Source organism: Manis pentadactyla, chromosome 11 (genome assembly GCF_030020395.1).
Source record: "Manis pentadactyla isolate mManPen7 chromosome 11, mManPen7.hap1, whole genome shotgun sequence".
Taxonomy (NCBI): Eukaryota; Metazoa; Chordata; class Mammalia; order Pholidota; family Manidae; genus Manis; species Manis pentadactyla.
The window spans coordinates 32547503-32566802 of NC_080029.1; the positions used below are offsets into that span (position 1 = coordinate 32547503).

Below are 19300 nucleotides of genomic sequence, written 5' to 3' on the forward strand. Positions count from 1 at the left end.
GACTCCTCAGCTCATTGCCCACTGTCATCACAGGTTCATGCAAGGCCACTGCACATCTGCCCCATTTTACCCCGTCATCTCCCTATGATGGGCATGCAGGTGGTCCCTAGGCCACCCCGGTCGACACAAATACTGGAATGGAGAGCATTCTCCCGCTTGAGCAGTTCCTGGGGAGGGTGTTTCCCTGGGTGGGGATTGCTGGGTGGCACATGGAGCTTCATGACATGGTGCTGGATTGAGCTCCAGAATGGCAGCACAGCCGTGCTTCTAGATCCCTCAGTCCCAGTGACAGTCTAATTGTTTACCAGCCTGTTAGGTGTCAGGGGATAAATTATTGTTTCATTTGCAACTGAAGAGGAACTCTGAAAGTGCCAAGCCTCTCTGTTCCTTCCTCCATTCAGTGCCCCTGGAACCAGAAACTTCTCTTAGGCCTGGGGTAATTGGTCATCATAACTGAGAACCATGTATTTATTCTGCAGAAAGTCCCCATTCCCCAGGGAGTAGCAGTTGGAAGAGACAGTCTGTTAGTTCCCCTTAGGAAGTGTGTGCCGCCCCGGGTGCACGTCGCTGCTGTGGTTCCTGGTGGCTTGTGATGCTTCCACAGGGTTGACTTGTGCCCTCATCCCCTGCCCTCTGCTCAGGGTGTCTCTGGCATCCTGGGGCACTGGGTTCCCTGGAGCTTTGAACTTTCCCTAGGAGGCCATGCTTCTCTCTGCATTTAACGTGAGGTCATGTGGCTGTGGGTGGCAGTCCCTCAGGAGGGAGGGAGGTGGCACCATGGCATTGGTTTGAGTCTAGTGTAGACTGGTGCTGAGGTCCTATTGATGATGTGTTCTTGATGGTGTTGGGGAGAGCTGGGGGGCAGGGCCTGCTGGCCCAGACTCAGGAACACACTGGGCGCTAGAGCGACCCACCTCCATCACCACTGGATGGGGCCAGGTAACCATATAGTGTCCACGGGCAATTCCATGGGCCCTGATAGCTCCTTGATCTCACTTTTCATGAGCACCCTTTTCCTTTTCTTTCTTGTATTGTAATAATGAGCTCTAGACACTATTAACTACTCACTGTGTGCTAGACTTTTTGCATGTGTCATTTCACTGAACCTCCTTAACAACCCAGGAAGAGAGGTGTTACCCCTATTTTACAGACGGGGAGACTGAGGCCCAGAAAAGTCAAGAACTTGCTCAGGTCCCAGGGTTAGTAAGTGCCAACCCAGATTGAAGCCAGGTCTCTGCATCCAAGCCTGTACTCTCAGCAGGCAGCCCATGGTCCTCAGTTTCTGAACCAGCATCACCTGGATGCTTGTCAGAAAAGGCAGTTACTCCAATTGCTCAGAATTACTGGGTCAGAAATCTAATGGAGGGATCCATAAACCTGTTGTAACCAGCCTTCCAGTGATCCTGGTGCATGTTCAAGTTTGAGAACCATGGAACTCTTCTGCTGTTCTTTTTTCTTTTATTATTTTCTCTGGCCTGCTCTGTGTCACTGGAACCAGTCAGCATGAGTCCAGACTTTGGACCCTGTCTGCTTTCCATGGGCTTCATGCCCACTGCAAATGAGCACCTTGTTTATGTTGGGTCTGAGGCCTCTATGGACCCCTCCCAAGTCCCTCAGAACAGCTGACAGAGCTGAGGCCCCAGTTGCCTCTAGTTGCAAGCCTGGTGACCGTGGCTGCAATGGAGGCCAGAGTTCCCAGCACTGTGCCGAAGGAGATGCCCTGGGAGGGCTGGGGTGACCAGAGTGGACTGTGGGACAGGCTGGAACAGAAGCTCCAGTCTAGGGGGTTATTTAGGGGCACAGAGAAGACAGCAGGAAAACTTCTTTGCCCAAGCAGTATCTCTTTCTTTCTTGTAAATTTGTAATAAATGGTTTGGCTTCTGGAGAGGAGTTTCCACACAGGGGGCTTGGAGTTCAGGCAGGCTCCTCGTTCCCAGTCAGTAAAGCATCCTGAGCAGAAATTACCCTGGAGGGAGGAAGGGAGCTGTGTTTTATTTTCTGAACCTCTATCATAAGTCAAGTGTTGTGCTATTTAATTCTTCCTGCAACCCCAGGAGGGGTGGATTTAATCGTTCCGTTTTCCCAGATGAGACTATCAAAGCTTCAAGATGTAGAAGTTGAGGGACACACATGAGCTGCACAGAGGAGTCAAGGTAGGCTTGAGTCAGCTAGACCGTACAGCCCCATATTTCATGAGTTCCAGGCTGGGCCAAATCCTTGTCATCTGGCGAAGTTCTCTGTGGAATTGAGTGGTCCATAGCTCTCAGCATCTGTGCCAGAAAAACCAAATGACCTCACTTTTGGGTGGCTTTTCCTTCTATGGAGAAGGAATGTGTGGACCACTTCTATGAGCTGTGGTCGCTGAGGCCGGTGTGCTGTCTGACCTGCAAGGGCCATAACTGGACTCCAGACATGTGGGAAGTGTTAGAGGCAGGACCAAAGTTGGGGTTAGCATGGGGAGCAGGTTCTTCTCACATGGGCCTTCGGAGCAGGGTATCACCCTGCTTTGGGTGAAGTGTGCCCAGAAGGACCTGACTAGCCTTTGAAGGTTAAGCAAATGCCCTGGGGTGTGATCTGCTCTTCAGAGTATCCACTCACTGGCAAAGCATCAATAGGGCCAGTGGTATCTGAGTGCACAGTTCAGGTCTACCTCAGGTGCTACAGATGGTCAGAGATGAGGCCAGCCCTTCCTCCCGGGGTTCTCATTCCATCTTGGGTACACACCACTGCTCTGTGCCGATGAGTTCTCTCACCTTAGTACCTGGAGAGAGTGAGGGTCCAGGGCCTGCCTTTTAGACTGGTTTCTTGCCAGTGGGCCAAATGAAAGAAATATAAAAAAACCTTGATAAAAGGCTTAGTGGGGTCTTGGAACATTCCAGTTTTATTTTTTTTCTAGTAACAGCTTTATTGAGATATAATTCACCCTTTTGAAACTTTACAGTTTTATGGTTTTAGCATGTTCAGAGATTCATGCAACTGTCACTGTAGTCAGTTGTAGAATGTTTTCCTCACCTCCACAAGAGAGCCCATGCCCCTTAGGTGTCATCCCCTTTTTTACCCCAACTGCAGCTTTAAGCAACCAGTACTCTACTTTCTGTCTCTGTCGCCATTTTTGGTTTTTGAACATCTAGTGAGCACTTAATCTGTGTCCAGCACTGGGCTAGCCCTGTGTGTTAGCTCACACAACCCTGCCTCACAACAGCCACACAGAATGGAGGTTCATACTTGTCTTTGTTTTACTGGTGTGGAAACCAAGGCTCAGTGAGTCCAGGATCACACAGGCTGTAGCTGACAGCCTGCTGATGGTGGGACCACTGCCCTTCAGGACCTGGGGGAGGCCAGGCTGTTGGGGGCAGTGGACTCTCACTGGCTAGCGGCTAGGAGGACAGCCGTTATTTCTTCACAGAGATCACACACTGCCTGAGTCTTTAAAGGACTCTGGATTCTCTCGGGGGCCTGCAGGTTGCGCCTGCACTGGCAGGGAGGTGCTGAGCCGCCCAGGCCCTGGTCTGCCTTCCGTCGGCCTTGACTGGAGGGGTGCCTGGGAGCTCTCTCCAGCCTGGTCAGACTGCCTCCCAGGGAGCCACTTGGTCCCTCACTCCTTGGCCTTGGCTTCCAAAATGGGCTGCAGGTAGACCTGTAAACCAGGACACTGACACCCGCCATCCCCTCCTGGGAGACTGTGGTCTTGGGGTTTCCTCCTCGGTGTGGGGAAAAAAATAACAGGGCCTCTTCCCAGTCAGTAGAGCTCTGTAAATGATTAACTTTGATTAAACAGAAAGAGAATGGGAAATGAGAGCAGGACGACAGTGGGTATGCAGCGACTTCTGCGCTGTTCTGGCCCCTTGCCTTCTGTCTTGCTTCCTTTGCCCTCATTTTGACAAAAACCCTGCGAAGTAGTGCTATGGATTCCCATTTGTTGGATGAAATGATTGAGGCTTAGCCGGGTTAATTATGGTCACACAGCCAGGGTGTGACCAAGGCTTCCTGAATTATGAATTTGTAAGCACCTGCTGTGACGCAGACCAGACTGCCTTTAAGTACGTAGACTCTAACCTGGCCCTTCCTGTGCTGTGCTGTCATGGATCTTGTTACGTCCTTTTTACAGATGGGCAGCCTGAGGCTGAGACTGAGAATCCTGTCCAATGAGACAAAGCTAATGAGAGGTGTAGGGAGTGAAGCCCCTCTCTGTGTGGGTCCCCAGTCCAGCTTGTCTGGGTGCCCCCGGCCACCTGCAGCCTGAGTTGCAGGGCCCCGGCATTCACAGGACTTTGGGGTGGGGGCATGCTGTGAGAGAGGTGCCCTTTCCGAGCAGAGGAAACTGCCTGGTGGCCTGGTGGCTCTCAGCTTCTTCAGCAACCACTCCCAGGTGGGCGGAAAGTAAATAGATCTGGGTGGAGGTGTTCTTGAAGAGTCTGCTTTTCATCTGTGAGTGAACCAGCTGACAGTTTGCTTTGAAAGGCTGGCAGCCAGCCCTTGATAAGTTAACCAGATATTCCTATTTATGATACCAGAACAGCAGGCATCTGAGATCACTTCTGGGCAGCTCTTGGCTTAGACAAAACACCCAGTGCCTACACCCTGGCCAGACTGGCCACGTGTGGGGGTCAGAGGGACTTCAGGGTGGCCCGAGGGAGAGAGAGTGCACCCCAGCTGTGTCGCAGTGACTTTTCCTGCACCAGATGCTGCAAAGAGTCCGCCCTGTGCATACGTGCTGGGGGGCCTGGCCGGAAGCTCGTGCACCGTGGCCGCAGCAGATGAGGGGCAGGCTCTGCTCTGCTGTGGCTGTGGCAGGCTGCCCACCTGGAGGGATGGGGTGCTGGCAGAGGGCTGGGGAGCTGAGTTTGTGCTTCATGAGCCTAGACCAGGGTCCTGGTTACTCTACTCCAGGGAGAGACAAACCACCTGATGAGAAGCCAGCTTGTACGGGAAGCCTTGTACCACCTTCAAGAGGCTGAGAAGCTTGTTTGGGGTTTTCTGGGCTGGGGGTGCTGCCTTTCACCCTCCCTCACAATTAGTTTACTAGCTGTCGGGTGGATGCATGTGCATGTGGATGTGTGCTGATTTATCCTCATATTCTGGGCCCTAATGATGACTTTCTTTATAGTATTTTACACTGATAAGGTATTTAAAGTTTTTCAGAATCTTTTCTCTATAAAATATTTGATTCTCTTATTAATTCTTTTAGGTATTTCCTTTGTCATCTTTTTCTTGTTCTTTTTTATTTTGGAAATACCTGTTTTTATCCCCAATAATACATAAGCATTGACCCCACTCTACAAAAAATTTCCCAGAGAAGTGAGAAATCCTCTCTAGTCCACCCCAGAGGTCTCACTTAACAGATAAATACACAGACTTTTCTTACATCTGCATAACCTTGTTTTTTTTAAATAGGTAATGATAGGAATGGTGTAAAATTCAGAAGAAACAAAAGGGTATTCTGTGAAAAGCAATGCCCCTCTCTCTGTCAGGAGCCTCCTAGCTCCCCTCCCTGGAGGCAGCCACTGTTCCAGGTCCTTCTGTGTCCTTCCAGGGGTATTCTGGCATGTAGCTTTTATGGACTGTCCAGTAAACTAATAACAGGTGTCTGGTTTTGAGGGTAGGAGCTGGTAGTCTTGAGACTGAAACACTGATCTGGCTTGGAGTCCATTGAGATGAAACTGTCCCTGTGAAATTATTGGCCTCTTTTGACAAGGCCCAGAACCCACCAATCAGAATCAGCCCTACACAGAAATAGATTGTCCCTGAGTGCTTTATTTCATTGTGTCTTTTAATTAGGCACATTATGATGGGAAAAGCTGCTCGATTCCAGTCTGCAAGGTTTGAGGGGCTCGTTTGGGGTTTCATAGCTGGACCGGGTTGAGGTGACTTATCTGAGGTCACACCCAAGCCTGGCTGAGCCAGGGCAGGGCCCCGGTTTCCTGGCCCTGTCCTCTGAACAATGGCTCCCCTGGAGTGGACCGTGGCAGGATCCCAGGGGAGCAGGAGGATGTGGGGGTCAGCACGTGAGCCCGGGCTGTGGCCAGGCAAGGTGGCATTGCCGTCCCACCCCCGTGCCGAGCCGGGCTCAGTTGGCTGCAGGTGGGTTCTCTTGTTTACCCTGCTGCACAGCCAGTGGATAAAGCACCTTTGTCAACAGAGGCTTCGCTGGTGAGGTCAGCCAAGAGTGGATGGCCCGGATTGGGCACCGAGGCAAGTAAACATGCAAAAGGAGAGTGCTAGCTGGGACAAGGGTAGGGATAGACGGTTGACCAGCAACTATGTTTGCAGACAAGGAAAGCAGAGGAAGTCTTGTTGAGCACAAGCACGGTTTGCATTTGGATGTGCTTTGGTTCTGTCGTTTTGTCTATGTGCGATCGCTCACACAGTTTTAAACCTGCAGTACATACAATCTTGTATCCTGCTTCTTCATTAATAAGCCCTTTCCCTTAACAGTGTATAGTTTCAGAACCCATCATTTTGTCCATGTAATGTTTCATCAAGTGGATCAACTGTAATGAACTAATACTTTATTGGTATGATTTGGGCCTATTTCTAACTTTTTCCTCTCAAATAATGTTGGCAAGAACATTCTCACTCTCCTGGCTGTTCCTTTATTTACCCTGGATAGCTAGTAGTGCCCAGCATTGGGCTGAGGGTTTGTGCTCATTTCAGTTCCCCTTGGGGAGCTGCTTTTCCCAGGAGTTGTACCAGATCAGCCTGCCTGCTTGGCATGTGGCAGGCTTTGTCATTGTGCCTACCCTGCAGTGGGAATGAGCAGAAACTCATTTTTGCAAATATAATACATGAAAATTGGAATCTTTTTTTTTTTTCTTCTAATTCACTGAACAAGGTGGTGTGCATGCCCAAGTGTGCAGCACATTTAACTGAGGCCCCTGGTGACAGGTATCAGTCCATAGTCAAGCCCAAAGGAGGGGATCCCTCACTACCACTCACAGGACGTCCCCTCAGCTCTTGCATCCAGGTTCCCAGATGGCTGATGTCGGCCGTGGTCTGTTAGCTGCGTTAACTGCGCCAGACATGGCTGTCTGCTGAGTGCTTGTGTGAACACACCGTACGTCCTGTGTGTATAGCTTTTTTTGTTAGGAGACTTAGAAATATTTCACATTTTCCCACTGTGGAACCAGAGACTCTGTGAGTCTTAATTCAGATTTATCTTATTGATGTATTTTTTTGGTGTTGAGGGGTGCTTGTGGCATGTCTTGTTTTAAATTGTACCAACATTGAAAAACTAGGGGAGTCTCAAAAAAGTCCTCTAATTTCTGGCTTCTCTCCGCTGGAGCTCTGGCAACTGAGAGCCCATGTTCCCAGGTGGAGCCAGGGAGAGGCCACCTCTGTCCCTTTACTACCCACCTGCTGCTGAGACTCTGTTCTAGTTGCCATTTATTAGCCTGCATACTTGTGATCATTTTCCTGTGCCCAGGTTGCTCTTCCGAGAAGAAAAACAAAAGCTAACCCGAGAGACTATCCATGAGCTCACGTGGAGGTGAGGACCAAACCAGTCCTGCTTTTCTTACACTTCTCCCTTTCGCCCATTCATTAAACCTCTCCCTGCCTTAGTCCCCTCATCTGTAAACTGGGGAGAGTAATAACACTGGCCCCACAGTGTTGTGTGAAGGTTCAGTGAGTTAGAGGGGGAAGGCATCCAGAAGAGGGTCTCACAGGTAGTGCTGAAGGGATGGTAGCTGCTGCTGTTAGTATTTGTGGCACAGGTGTTTGTCTCCTCCCAAATGGGGTATTTTTGGTTGTCACGACTCGAGATGGGGGATGTCACCTGCATTCAGTGGGTAGGACCCGGGGGTGGTGCTGACCATCCTATGACATGTAGACACACCCTTCTGCCCCTAGCAAAGAAGTGACCGACCTGAAATTCCAATACTACTGAGTTTGAGAAACCCTGTTGACATTTAAATGTGACTGTTGGCAACTGAACTCTTGAAGCACATCTCTAAACCAACATTTTCAAGGGCTGCCTCAGGCTCCCAAAGAATCAGAATCGCAAGGAACGTTACTTAGCTCAGCCCTCAGTGGGTGCTTGAATTCTTTCCCAGCGCCCTCATCAAGCGTGTGCCTTTGGCAGGTAAACACACTGTGCATCCAGCTTTTGGTCTTCCCTGAATCATGTTGTACTCTAGTCTCCTCTGAGGCTTCCTGCCTTCATCCTAATAACAGTAGCTCCCATTTATTGAGCCTTTGTGTGAGCGATTGTGCTTATTAGAGTTGCCATGTGTTGCTGTGTTGATCCTTACTTCCCTTCAAGGTAGGTTCTGTTATACCCATTTTGCAGATTGAAAAGTGAAGTCCCTTGCCCAGGGTCACTCAGGCAGAGCTGGGACTGGATCCAGGTCAGTCTCTCTCTAAAAGCCTTGCTCCTCACCACTGCTCCCTGCCTCGTTCAGCTTGGGCTGTCCAAGTCTTTTCATTCATCCCTGGCAGGGTCTTTCAGATATTTGAGGTGAGCCCCCAAGTCCTCTTTTTCTCACCAGAAGATCCCCCCAGTTCCTCTGATAGACATGTTTCTGTCTGCTCCCCATCCAGAATGATCTCCCACCTCGAGATAACCATCTGCCTGCTTCCGGGCTCTGCTTTCCTCGCCTCTCCACCATGCTGCCCCCAGAGAGGCCGCCCCGCCTATGTCAGCTCTCCTGATGTTCCATCAGCTCAGACTCTTTGTGCCACGGCTGACTAGAGTCACCCAGATTCCATCTGGTTGGTGTTTTCACTTCACAGGGATCCCTTTTCAGTGACACTCCACAAGATTCAGCCCATCCCATATCTGTACCTGAAATCCACGGTGTCCTGGTGGAGCACAGAGTGTGTGGGACTTGGAGTCAGGAAGCTGGATTGTGAACATAACCCAGCTTTGTGGCCTGGGAAAAGCCACTCACCCTCTCTGATCCTTTTGTCGTCAGCTGTAAAGTGAGGGTTTGACTTGAGTGATGCCCCATTTCTTCAAGTGCTAACATTCTTTGATGAAATGTGTTGAACAGCAAGAACTTGTAATAATTGTAACTCTATTTTGTTAATGGTAATAATAGGTAATTATTGAGCAGTCACCTAATTGCAGGCCCTCTTTCCAGTGTTTTGAATGGGTTGTCCCATTGAATCCTCCAGCCAACCCCGTGCTATTATTACCCCCGTTTCACCAGTGAGGGCCTTGTGCAGAGCTGTGTTGAGTCACTTGCCAAGGTTACCACTGGTTGGATCTGGGGTTTCTTTGGGGTGATCAAAACCTTGTAATCTCTTGGATGCTTGTTCTGCAGAGGGATCCTGAGCAAGTCCTGTAACCTTCCTGCACTTCCTCATCTTGTATTTTACTCCTCCCACCAAATCAAAACTGAAAGCCGCTTGACTTGAAAAGCCCTGCTCCTGACTCATACTTATGGGGTGATCCCCCTCCCCCAGATCCCAGCTGAGTGTGATTGTTGAGACATCCTTTAGAATCTAAAATTTGGCCAGGGATGAAGATGGCAGTGACTTCTTGCATACTTAACTACATTTCAGACACATATCATTATTAATATAATTTAGCAATAGTAATATGTTGATGTTATATTTTTTCCAATTTTTTTATTATGGTATAATACACTATATTATTCAATCTTATCACAGTCCTGCCTGGTAGATGATATTATCCCCATTTTACAGATCTCCTTCGCCTCCTCTGCTGGGGAGCCATGAGGCCACCATCAAAATGACCAGCTTTCTGCACCAGTTTTAGTCCTTTCCCGTAACACATCAGCACCGATTGGAAGAAAGAAGAGTTATTAGCTGCAAGGTGTCATCTTAGCAGCATGGCAGTGTAGCGCCGGCAGTGGGGAGCTGGGACGTGGTGGTGGCTGGATGCAGGGGGAGGCGTGTGGGCCAGGAGACCAAGGGCCAAGTCTTCCGAGGTCCGTCCATGGGAAAGTGGCAGGGGAGCTCGATTTTCTCCTCCTCACCAGTTATTGAGGACTTCCTAGTGGCAGGCGCTTTAAAAATATTTCCTGGTTAATCCTCCTGACTTAAGTGCTGTCACTATCCCTATTTTATTGCTCAGGGAACTGAAGTTTAGTGAGGTTAATCTGAAGTCACACAGCTGGTGAATAGTGGGTCTGAGGGTTGACTCCAGATCTGGCACAGCCCGAAGTGCACGTTAACCATTGAGTCACCTCCACTGTTTCCTAGTTGGGCCTGAACTGCGTGGCCCTGCTGCTTGTTGGGGGAAACTTCCTGTTTGGGAGGCACTCAGAAGCCCCTTCAAGGCAGTCGCCCAGGGGGCCAGGCCTGGGGGCTTGTGGGGTTTAGCAAAGTGCCATCCCCAGCTTCAGAACTGGGGCTTTGTACAGGAGACCTGAGCAAACACAGGTGCCTTTCTGTGTCTCAGGCCTCTGAGCCTGGCTTCCCCAGGAAATGGGGCTGGCTACTTTCAACAGCACTTTTCCTCTTGCAAAAGCAGTATCTTTTTACAAAAGCAGCCTCTACCTCCTCTTATCCCCAACCCCCCTCCACAATGGGGTGATAAACAGATGTCACAACCCCCCGATCGTAGGTGTGCTGACAATCCCCACCAGGACCCTGGCCACATTGGACCTGCTGGGGTAATCCAGTCCCCTCTTCGCCTCCCCACCCCGCCGCCACAGCCCCCACCTCTCTGAGTCTGTAGAATACCCCAGGCAGAGGCCCAGAGAGATGAGAGCCAGGTGTTGTGGACATACAAGATGGTGGCAAATGAAGAAGCCCCTCCCCCAGGGGGGAACACGTGTGAAGACACCTGGGGAAAGTACATAGACGGGTGACAACTGGGAGAGACTGTGAAGCTGCAAAATAAATTATTTTCCAGATTAAAAACTTCTTTTAGTAATCTTTTCCCCCCCAAAATTAAAAGAAAATAAAAGCTAAGTATGCTTTCATCTCCCGCCAGGTTGGCAATGCAAAAGGGGACCCAGTGAGTGTTTTCTTGCCCTGTTGCATCCCTTCCTCTGAGCTTCCCTCTGCTTCTGGAGGGTTCCTGGGAGCCTGTTTGACCCACTGCCCCCTGCCTGATACCGTCCAGCAGCTCCCGAAGGTGTTGTTGGCTCTCCCAGGAACTGCCTCCTGCGTCTGTTCCTCACTTGCTTCTTCACCCAGTTTTACGTCTACTGGGATGACTACTGCACAGGCATTTTTGCTGCTGTTCACTGCTCATTCTTGACTCTGTTCCCTAGGACTCTAGGGAGAGCACTGAGTCCATCCCTTCGGGAGTGCCCATTCGGGATGTGGAGCTGACAAGTGGACTGGTTAGGACCATGCAGTGGGAGCAGGGTGCTGTGGGCTCTATGTTCCCAGCTCAGATGTGGTGGCGGCTGCCAGGAAGGCTTCCTGGAGGAAGTGATAGCTTAGCCTGATCTTGGGAGATGACTATAAGTGAACCAAGCATGACATAGAGGACATTCCAGGCCAAGGAATCAGTATATATCCTCTGCCCCCAGTCTGTGTGCCTGTCTTCTCAAAGCTTTGGGATAACACACTGTCCCCTCTTCTCTATCACGGGAGTGGGCCAGCCCACAGAGAGGAGGTGAGCCTGTAAGCAGAGTGAAGTGTCCTGTGTTAATAAGTTCCTAGTGCGACATGAATTAAAGATGACGCCCAAAGTTGGGGGAGTCATAATATAATGTCACCTCACATCCGCACCTGTGTGGATTGATATCTCCCCTTCTTGTTTATGCTCTTCAACTCTTGCCTATAAACCTAAGCATCCATTTCTTTTCCCCTAATAATCCCCGTGTGGCATTCCATTGCCACTTCATGTTGTTCCCCAGAGCAGGAGGAGTTGGTGCTGTCAAGAGTCTGGTGACCTTTCTGAGGAGGAAGGGTATTTCTAGTGTGGCTGCTGCTGTCATGATGAATAACACACTGCTCACCATTGTGGGGCAGGTGGGACAAGAGCTCACTGGCCCTGCTGAGGGGAGTGGACATGGGCTCTTGAGTCCCCATGTGGTTGAAAGCACCATTTTGTGCAGAGAAGGCTGCAGTTACCAAGGAACTGGTGGGATCTGAAGCAAGAGAGCTCTTCTTACTGTTTCTTTGGAATGTGACAGCTGGGGAGAGACACTGGATCAAGTTTTGGAGGGTGTGGGAAAGGGAAGCACACACTTTCATTTGTCATGTTTGTTTGGGCCACTAGGTGGTGGCATCGGCACAGGACAGCTTGGCTGGCCGCCTGCCTGCCTGATCATCAGCATCATGTCGAAGACGCTTCAATATTATTTTTCTCACCCCACAGACTAGAAAATCACTGATGAAAATGCTGATGGTCTTTCATTTAAAATTCTTACATTCCCTTTCTAGAATTCTTCCTCATACTTTTGCAGCTTATGGTGCCTCTACTCCACACTCCGAATACACTTGTATGCACACTGGGATACTTAAATTTCTCTCTCCTTATCATGGCATCATGCCTCTGAACTCTGACCCAACAACAGTTATCAATTCTTTCTCTTAGCACACTGCCCAGTGGAACAAAGATTTAGTAAACTAATTTACCCCAAGGTATTAATGAGGCTTAATATGTTACCTCTGGGGTACTCTGCCTTATAACCATGAGGATAGAAACTAAGCCTTCTAACCTAAGAGGTACATTGTCAGCCCTTCTAAATGTGGGTGGCGATGATGTTTTTGGAAGAAGGTCAAGAGGGGAGGCATTAAAAAGAGGGTGCAGCTTCATCCATCCCACCCAAGCCTCATAGAGAACATCTGGAAAGATGGCATGGGGCAGGCGAGCTCTGGAGACCCGCTGAGGCCCCTGTGAGGGCCTCGGGCCGTGTGACTTTGGGGAGCCTCATCACTTGCTCTCCTTTCTTTGCCCAGACGTTCACAGCATGGTGCAACTCCCACCTCCGAAAGGCGGGGACGCAGATCGAAAACATCGAGGAGGACTTCCGGGATGGACTGAAGCTCATGCTGCTGCTGGAGGTCATCTCAGGTGAGGCGGGCCACTGTCCTTGGGAGAGCGCGGCAACGGGATTGCCGGGTGGGCAGGGCTGCTGTGGCTCAGGAGAAGGTGCTGCTTTCTAAGTTCTGCCACTTTTTTTTTTTTGCTGCTTCTTTTAATTTAAGTGTCATTGATTCACAATCTTATGAAGGTTTCACATGAACAACATTATGGTTTCAACATTCACCCTTATTATCAAGTACCCCCCACCCCATTGCAGTCACTGTCTATCTATAGAGTCATTACTTGTCTTCTCCGTGCTGTACTGCCTTCCCTGTGGCCTACCTATATGGTGATTGTGAATTATATAGTGCCCCTCAATCCCCTTCTACCTCCTCCCCCCTCCCCCAACCCCTCCCATTTTGTAACCGCTAGTCCCTTCTTGGAGTCTGTGAGTCTGCTGCTGTTCTGTTCCTTCAGTTTTGCTTCATTGTTATACTCCATAAATGAGTGAAATTGTTTGGTACTTGTCTTTCTCCACCTGGCTTATTTCACTGAGCATAATACCCTCTAGCTCTGTCCATGTTGTTGCAAATGGTAGGATCTGTTTTCTTCTTATGGCTAAATAATATTCCATTGTGTGTACGTACCACATCTTCTTTATCTATTCATCTACTGATGGACACTTAGGTTGCTTCCATATCTTGGCTATTGTAAATAGTGCTGTAAACATAGGGGTGCATATGTCTTTTTGAATTAGGGATCTTGTTTTCTTCAGGTAAATTCCTAGGAGTGGAATTCCGGGGTCAAATGTATTTCGATTTTTAGTTTTTGAGGAACCGCCATACTGCTTTCCACAATGATTGAACTAATTTGCATTCCCACCTACAGTGTAGGAGCGTTCCATTCCCCCTTCTCTGCATCCTCACCAGCATTTGTTGTTTCTTGTCTTTTGGATGTTGGTTCTGCCACTTTCTAAAAGAAGTTGAGGATGATGTGTGTGGGTTCAGACTAGGTGACTGGGTTTGGTCCTGGCTCTGCTGCCAACCATTCACGTGACCTTGGACAAGCCACTGCCTTGCTGCTTTGGAGTCTTCATTTGAAAACAGAGGGAGTTTGACTGATGACCTCTGAAGCCTCTTCTCCAAAACAGTAGGATTTTGTGGTCAAGAATGTAATCATGACCAACCATCTGCAAACCTTGTCTCCACTCCTACCTGTCCACCTATATCCAGGTGATCCCAGTCCCTAACCTGGCCCCCACCTTGGGGAATGTTTAGAAATCCAGAGGAGCAGCTCCCCTTGAATCCACACGTCTACTTTCTTGTGAATACCTTCCCTCTGCCATCTCTTGAAGGTTGGTGGGCCCCACGGTTCTGGCGTTGGTCTCCACCCTGGGAGGTCTGAGCTATGCTCCCTCTTTGTGGGACCTTCCACGTTGATGCTGGTGAATGTCAGACCTACTGTCAGTCCAGCCTTTTCCCTCAAGCCCCCCTTAAGTGCTGAACCACACTGGGCCTCTCCACCCAGATGTTCAGTATGACCAAAATTGTGCTGACCACCCTTGGCCCTGGCAAACCTGCTCCTCTGGACTTGATCTTGTTCTCCAAACTGAATCTAGGAGTCATAGACAGCTCTGCCCTTGCTCTTTCCAATGTGGCTTTCAAGTTCTGTTCCTTCTGTTTCCTCCTCCTATTATCCCTTTCCTCCTGCTACCACAGTGTCCTTGTGGACCCTCATCACCTCAGCTAGATGATGCCACAGAGGCCTTCAAACCGCCCCCACCGCCAGCTCCGATCTCACCGCTGCGGTCCATCATCCACACCGCTGCCAGGGGTCCATCCGACGGCCCAAATATGGTTGTGCTGTTCCCTGCTTGAAACCCTTCATGCCTCCCCAGGGCTTTGAGCCTGCAGCCCACATTCCTCAGCATAGCTTGCAGGATCCTTTGTGAGCTGGCACCTGCTTTATTTTCCACTAACTATTCCCAAAAAGGTATCAGACCTCATACCCCCTGCCACTCTGAGGGACGTGTAGTCCTGTGTGCTCTGCTCTCTGCTTTTGCATGAACTCCAGCTGCCTTTCCCTTCCAATATTTTTTACTATTTCCCTTGCCAGTAATATCTGTGTGAGGGGCTTTGTATATGTGTGTTTATGTGTATTGTGTATGTATATGTGTATTTATCATTTTGGCCATTTGTAAGTGGACACAGAGGCATTAAGGACACTCACATTGTTGTGCAGCCATCACCACCATCCCTCTCCAGACGTCGTCATCCTATACTGAAACTGTCCCCGTTAAACACTTAACTCCCCACCTCATTTCTCCCCAGCCCCTGGCAGCCACCATTCTCCTTTCTCCATGAATTTGACTGTTCTGGGAATCTCATGTTAGTGGAATCACATGTACAGTATTTGTTCTTTTGTGTCTGGCTTATCTCACTTAGCACAGTGTTTCCCAGGTTCACCGTTGTTCTCACGTGTCAGAATTTCCTTCCGCACGAGGCTGAGTAATAGGCCGTTGTATATAGGCACCACAGTGTGTTTATCCGTTCATCTGTTGATGAGCACTTGGGTGGTTTGCACCCTTTGTCTATTGTAAATAATGCAGCTATGAACATGGGTGTATAGTTATCTTTTCAAATCCTGCTTTTGGTTCTTTTAGGTACATACCCAGCAGTAGACTTGCTGGATCACATGGTACTTCTATTATGTTTAATTTTTTTTAGGCCCTGCCATACTGTTTTCCTCTAATGGCCTTTCAGACTGCCCTTCCCTGCCGCCGCCTCCAACATTTCTTGGTTTAAACAAACAAACATTATTAAATCAAGAACCTCCACTTTTGGCCCTCCCAAGGCTGTGGCCTCTGCCCAGCCTTCCCAGCAAGGTTCCCACTGTCCTGAGCAGGTGAGATGCCCCAGGGGCCCCTTCCCACAGGATGGGTGGAGGCAGCACCGGGTGCCCCCAAGAAGGCTGCTCCCGCTCCCCGCTGCAGTGCATCACCCACACCGCTGCCAGAGGTGTTTTCATTCTTCAAAACACAGCTCAGGGGTTTCCTCTGGGAAGGCTTCCCCGACCACCCCCATCTGAGTGCCTCCCTCCTCTGGGCGCCTGGAACACCCCATTAATTCCTCTGTTGTGTCATTTTCCACATGGCATAATATTTTTTGGCTCACTTTTCTTCTTCCCCACTCTACACTGAGCTCCTGGGGGCAGAGATGGTTTTAGCTCTGTGCCCCAAGTCCTTAGAACTGTCCTTGGCACATAGGTGATGCTCAACAAATATTAGAGTGACCAAGTGCCCTGAGCTGGGCTTTTCTGCATAACCCCCAGTGTGTTCCCCCTGAATGGGCTGGCCTGCACCCAAAGGGACAGGGGCCATGCACATCTGCGATGGGCTCAGGTCGTTTCTGGGGCTTGGGGGCTGGGTGAGATCGAGGCATTGAGATACTGCCATTTCCTCCTGAGCATCTCTGGAGATGGGTAGGATTATAGGAGAAGGAAGAGGGATGCTTCCTGCAGGCCCTCTGGGTGTCTTCCCTGGACCACCCCTGCTGGACTCAGCAGGACTGTATGTCAATATGCAGATTCCCAGCCCTCCTAGATCAGGAGGCAGGGGAACTGCTGTGAGCAGGACATTTCACAGACTTACGAGAATATCTGCCACTAGCAGGTTCTCTGGGTGGGTTTGTGCTCACTGAAGTGGGACTTACTGGCCCTGCCACTTCCAGTGTCCTTGTGGAGAAGTCCCATTCCAGCTAGTGTACACAGCTTGGGGGCTGCTGGGGAGCTTAGGCTTAGTGGGAGCAGCCTTCTCAGGGGCACATGGTGCTGCTTCTGTCCATCCTGTGGGAAGGGGCCCCTGGGGCATCTCACCTGCTCAGGAGGACAGTGGGAACCTTGCTGGGAAGGCTGGGCAGAGGTCACAGCCTTGGGAGGGCCAAAAGTAGAGATTCTTGATTTAATAATAAAAACCCAGCTGCTTCCCTGGGAGCTTGCTGGCCTAATCACAGCTGTAGCAGGGAGTCTGTTCTCCTTGAGAAGCTGGGGGGCTGGGGACCCCTGGAGAAGCGCTGCTCTAAAACGTCATGGCTGCCAGCCCCTGGAGCCCTCTCAGCCAGGCTGGCAGGGGTGTGTGTGGAGTTGGCCTGGCCTGGAGGACACAGCAGGGGCAAGGGTGCTGAGTTTCAAGCTCTAGGATAGTAGTTCCCAGCCTTTTGGGGTCCCTGACCTCTTAGGGGCTTGGAAGTCTATGTGTCCCTTCCCCAGGTATGGACATGCATGCTGAACATAATGAAATTTTCAGATAATGTCAGGAGGTGCCTGCATGCCTCTGTTTCGGGATAAAATTGCTCTTAATGGAGTGTTTGGAGGACCGGCAACTGCACCCTCATTTCCCTCAGCTTCTAATCCTGCAACCTGAGCAGCAGACGCTCCCATGGGGCAGCTGGAGGGAGGGGGCAGTGGCTGAGTGAGGGGGAGGTATGACTTGGAGCTGGACCAAGGGTGCCCACGGGAGGCAGCAGTTCTCAAATGAGAGGGACATTGTAGGCAACTCCTTCAAAACACCCAGGAGCTTTTTCAGAGTACCCTTGAGTGACCCACACTCCCTCCCAGGCCAGAACAGCCTAGATGAGAAGGAACTCAGTTCCTCTGCACGTGCTGTTCCCTCTGCCTTGATCACCATTCCCTGCTGTGAAAACCTGCTTGCCTCCCACTCAGAGGCTGTACCTGATCTCTCTGCAGACTCCTCTCTCCTACTCACCCTCCTTTGCATCCTCTTTCTAAGCATTTATTTTAAGCATTTATCCTTCGTGGCCCTTGTTCATTTGTATATAGTCATTTGTGGGACTCTCTGCCAAAGGTCTGTCTCCTTCTGGATGGTAAGCACATGAAGGCAGGAAACCTCTGTTCACCCCATATCCAGCACCCAGCCAGACCCCTGACGTATATCAGGGGCTTAATACAAATTACTGAGTGGATACAAGCAGTTTAGATCTGAAAAGTGGAAGAAAGAAGAGGCAGGTAGACTTGCTGTTGTTCTTTGCTGGGGCGGCACGAGTGTGTACCCTTGTGGCACACGTGAGTGTCACCTTGCGGTGTGCCTGGATGAGGGTGTTGTGAGAACCACCCTGGCTCCTGGATAATTGCATCTCACCTTTTCCTCCCTGTCTGTGTTCAGGTGAACGCCTGGCCAAGCCAGAGAGGGGCAAAATGCGGGTGCACAAGATCTCTAATGTCAACAAGGCCCTGGACTTCATAGCCAGCAAGGGGGTCAAGCTCGTGTCCATTGGAGCCGAAGGTGAGTGAGGCCTAACCACTGGCTTGTCCAAGGAGCCTGATGTTCTGCTTTCTGGGTTCTCTGAGTCCTTCCTACCCTGACTCCTGGGCCCACACATCCCTGGGGGCATTTGGAAGTGGGGCTCTCAGCACCTCCATCTGGTTGGCCTGTGGATTCTTCATGTAATCACAGCACTTTCTATCTAATCTGCCGCCCTGCCCCCAGAAAACCAACTGCCCACTTTCTGGATGGTGCCTTGGCATCCCTGCTGCTGAATCCTAGAGCTGCGGGATCCTGCATGTGTGGGACGCCACCTCCCTCATCCACAGGCCTGGCTGCACTTGGCTCCTGCAGCGGAGGATTCTGTGGTTGGGGCGAGTATGCAGGCTCTGGCTGGGTGGAGGCTGAAAGCTGCCCTGAGGCACCACGGAGCCCTGGGTAGGCTATGTCCAGAAGGCTTCGGAAACATTCTTTGTAGCATCTCCCTGCAGAGTAACTTCTTGACTCTTTTTCCTTCATTTGGAAAAAATGTTAAAGCTCATTTTAAACCATTATTAGCATGTTCTTAATGGTTAAAAGGAAGCAGCACAACTTCTTAATGCATTGAGGTGGCTCTGAAGATGATTAGAATAGAACACTTATACCCCAGCCCTGCCAGTGCTGTGTCCCATGGATTCAGCAAGTGTTCACCTGCCTTTGGTGCCAGAGATCTAAAGATGAGTAAGTCTCCATTCATTCATCCATTGAAGGTTTAACCATGGTTGTAACTCCTGAGCACATACTCTGTGGCAGGTACAGTGCCCAAGACCTTTGCGTCTGTGACTTGTACAATCCTCATATCAGCCCTATGAAAGGGCTCTAACTATTATCCCCATGTTTAGGAAAGAAGACAGATGCCTACTGAGGTTAAGTAACTTGCTTAAGGTTGCTTGTCGGTAAGCGGCAGAGCCAGAGCTCAGATCAGGTCAGCGTGATACCAAAGAAATGCCTCAGAGAGTGGCCTTGCCTTGAAAAGGGTGGGGAACTTGCTCCAGGAATGCCATTGGAGCAGATCTCTTCTCTCGTTGGTGACTTTAAAGCTGTGCACCCCCCTCGCCATGCCTCCCCACCCTGGCTTTTCTGTTTTC

The 19300-nt window shown here is 50.2% G+C and overlaps 1 protein-coding gene across 3 annotated transcripts in view; it reads left to right on the forward strand.

The window, feature by feature from the left end:
* ACTN1 (actinin alpha 1) overlaps positions 1-19300 on the forward strand; it is a 94114-nt gene that overhangs the window by 34775 nt on the left and 40039 nt on the right. For all 3 annotated transcript variants that reach the window (XM_036913393.2, XM_036913391.2, XM_036913392.2), the window contains exons 2-3: positions 12829-12943; positions 18075-18194. In XM_036913393.2, the coding sequence (XP_036769288.1) occupies positions 12829-12943; positions 18075-18194 (235 nt within the window). The remainder of the gene's footprint in view (positions 1-12828; positions 12944-18074; positions 18195-19300) is intronic.